The sequence below is a fragment of the Nicotiana tabacum genome, chromosome 20, assembly GCF_000715075.1.
Source record: "Nicotiana tabacum cultivar K326 chromosome 20, ASM71507v2, whole genome shotgun sequence".
NCBI classification, from domain to species: domain Eukaryota; kingdom Viridiplantae; phylum Streptophyta; class Magnoliopsida; order Solanales; family Solanaceae; genus Nicotiana; species Nicotiana tabacum.
Window position 1 is genome coordinate 162595446 of NC_134099.1, and position 2820 is coordinate 162598265.

Here is a 2820-nt window from a genome sequence, read left to right on the forward strand (position 1 = left end):
TTTTTCGGTGCATAAAACATTACGTATTCACGCAAGGTCTGAAGAATGGTTGCACAACAAGAGATTTGATATAGACAACTTACTCTGATGCAAGTATCAATAGTTGATTTCATAACTCGAACTCGTAATCTATAGGTAACAAAGAGACAACTTTACCGTTATTTTAAGGATCCCGTCCATTTTCCAAACTACTCCTCACTTTCAGGGGCGGATCTAATGCAAGGTTTACGGGTTCCCGTGAACCCAATAACTTTTACATAGACCATGTAAGAATATTTAGCTTAGAACTCACTTCTTTGATCCAATTATTATGTATATTAATTTGAGATCGTTGTAGGAATCCATAAGTTTAACATTCTAAATCCGCCTCTGCTCACTTTCCATGAATCTATATAATAAAGCCCCACCTCCTCCTCTGCGTCCTCGTGTAATAATCAATACATCTCATCCTTCTCTTTCTATCTCTAAATCTCTCTCTCTCTCCCTAACACTTAACAAATCTATCGAGTCCTTTTTATATCAATCAATCAGTTACTTCATTTACAGGAAATTATAGTGATTTTGATGGATCATCATCATGTTAAAGTTGGTTTGAGCAGTGAAAGATATGGATTTTGTAGTAACAACAATCAACAACTTATTGATGAAGTAACAATGGACCTTAGAAAAGGTCCATGGACTGTTGAAGAAGACTTCACCCTTATTAATTACATCACTCTTCATGGTGAAGGTCGTTGGAATTCCCTCGCCCACTGCGCTGGTAAATAATTTAATCTTAATTCCCATATATATATGTGTGCTATACTTATCACTGAATTAATATTTGAAGGATTTAAGTCGTTTGGTATTAACAAGTCGTTAAATAACAGGTTTGAAACGAACGGGGAAAAGCTGCAGGTTACGATGGCTAAACTATCTTCGACCAGATGTTCGACGAGGAAATATTACTCTTGAAGAACAACTCTTGATTCTTGAACTTCATTCTCGTTGGGGCAATCGGTATGTTCATTCGTAAAATATCTCTCTCTCTCTATATATATATATAGTGGCAGTATAAAAGAATTTGTTTACTAGCAAGATATTTTACTTCCTCCGGTGCACAATAAGTGACAATTTTAGCACACCCATTAAGAAAATACGAACTCCTAGAGAAAAAAGATGTATTTACTAAATTAACCTTAATTAACTGTTACCTTGCCATATTAGAATATGTAAATAAGGGTAATTTGTGAAAAAATAAAATTAATTACTTAGCTTCTTGATTATGTAAATGAACACTTATTTTGGACCAAAATAAAAAGTAAAATAGTCATTTATTGTTGATAGAAGAGAGTACTTGTAGTTATCAATTAGACAACATGGTAGTGTAAAAAATTTTGAACTTTATTAATGCATAGAAAGCTCAACTCTATTTGCTATTACTAGATCTTAGTACAATGTATTTTTTTTAAAGATTATTAACAGGTAAAACTTGATTTTTTTTATAATTGTTATATATATATATTTTGAGTGTAGGTGGTCAAAAATTGCTCAGCATTTGCCAGGAAGAACTGATAACGAGATAAAAAATTACTGGAGAACCCGAGTGCAAAAGCATGCCAAACAACTAAAATGTGATGTCAACAGCAAACAATTCAAAGATACACTGCGCTATCTTTGGATGCCAAGGCTTATTGAGAGAATTCAAGCAGCCAAAATTCCCAGTAATTCTTGTAGTGAAGTGACTCAGCAGCCCATTCCAAATACAGACATCAATGAGCTCGAGCTATTTCAAGTGGCGAATAACAACAACAATAATAATAATAACAGTAATCCGAGCACGAGCTTTGTATCAGAGAATTCCAGTGTGACACCACTCTCTGACCTGTCTGATTGTTGCTACGATTACCCTGTTAACCAAATTAGCAGTATTAGTCCAGATTATTATCAAGTTAATCATAGTTATCGACTATGCTACGAACATTCCCAAGCAACGGATCAACAAAACATACAATTATGGATGGAAAGTGAAGATATTTTCGAAAATTTGTGGAACATTAATGAAGATATGTGGCCCTTAGAGAAGCAAGATTGAATCTTTCACGATGAAAATGCTTCTCCCAAATTTCGAACATAAGGGGCTAGCTTGCTTTTGCTGGTGGCAGGTGGACGAAGGGTCCAAAGGAAACATAGTTGTGGGCGAAAAATGAATTGTTCCATTTTTTTTCTTGTTCAGGCAACTTAACGATAGTATTATAATATGGAGTAGTAAACATCAACAAATGTAGAAAATAAAGAGGACATTAACTAGTGCAAAAATAGAGTAGTTCTTTTTTTTTAAATCTTTGACTGTCAAGATTTGTAAAATTACAAGTAAACTTGAGAATTTCAAGAACAAATTATTCTTCAAGTTGAGCTGCAAATATCTTTTTTTTTTAAAGAGAGTAAATTATCATATATAGGTATAGTAATACTCTTGACTTTTCCACTTCAAAATATAACAGATGAACAGTTTTGTACATGTTGTTGAGTCCAAATTTCCATCACAAGAACATCATTTTTCTTCAAGAAGAAAAAGGCTTTTTTAAGTTTTGTATATATATTGTTGTTATGAAGTTCATGTTCAAACTTAGACTTAGGAAATCGACCATCTACAAAATCTAACTTGCTCTTCCCTAACATACCAATCCTCATAGACCTACACCATAACACATAGTTATCTGAACCAGTAAGTTGAAGAGAAATCAGAATACTACCTGGAGTGTCTGTTGGTTGAAGGAAGAGTGGGTGATTGTGGTCAACTGATGGAAATACAGTTGCGCCGGTGGCGAAATTGACATT

At 33.8% G+C, this 2820-nt stretch overlaps 1 protein-coding gene across 1 annotated transcript; it reads left to right on the forward strand.

Annotated features, from left to right (window-relative positions):
• The first annotated feature begins 437 nt into the window (after nt 1-437).
• On the forward strand, nt 438-2431 carry LOC107813701 (transcription factor MYB78-like). Its single transcript, XM_016638994.2, has 3 exons — nt 438-760; nt 870-999; nt 1516-2431. Exons 1-3 carry the CDS (start codon nt 565-567, stop codon nt 2072-2074), a joined length of 885 nt encoding a protein of 294 aa, XP_016494480.1. The 5' UTR covers nt 438-564; the 3' UTR covers nt 2075-2431.
• The last annotated feature ends 389 nt before the right edge of the window (nt 2432-2820 follow it).

What these genes read in the sequence shown, in the direction of transcription:
- LOC107813701 (XM_016638994.2), top strand. Translation starts at nt 565, where the DNA reads ATGGATCATCATCATGTTAAAGTTGGTTTGAGCAGTGAAAGATATGGA. An exon ending in TTCCCTCGCCCACTGCGCTG is followed by an intron (nt 761 to 869) that starts GTAAATAATTTA and finishes GTTAAATAACAG; the next exon opens with GTTTGAAACGAACGGGGAAA. An exon ending in CATTCTCGTTGGGGCAATCG is followed by an intron (nt 1,000 to 1,515) that starts GTATGTTCATTC and finishes TTTTGAGTGTAG; the next exon opens with GTGGTCAAAAATTGCTCAGC.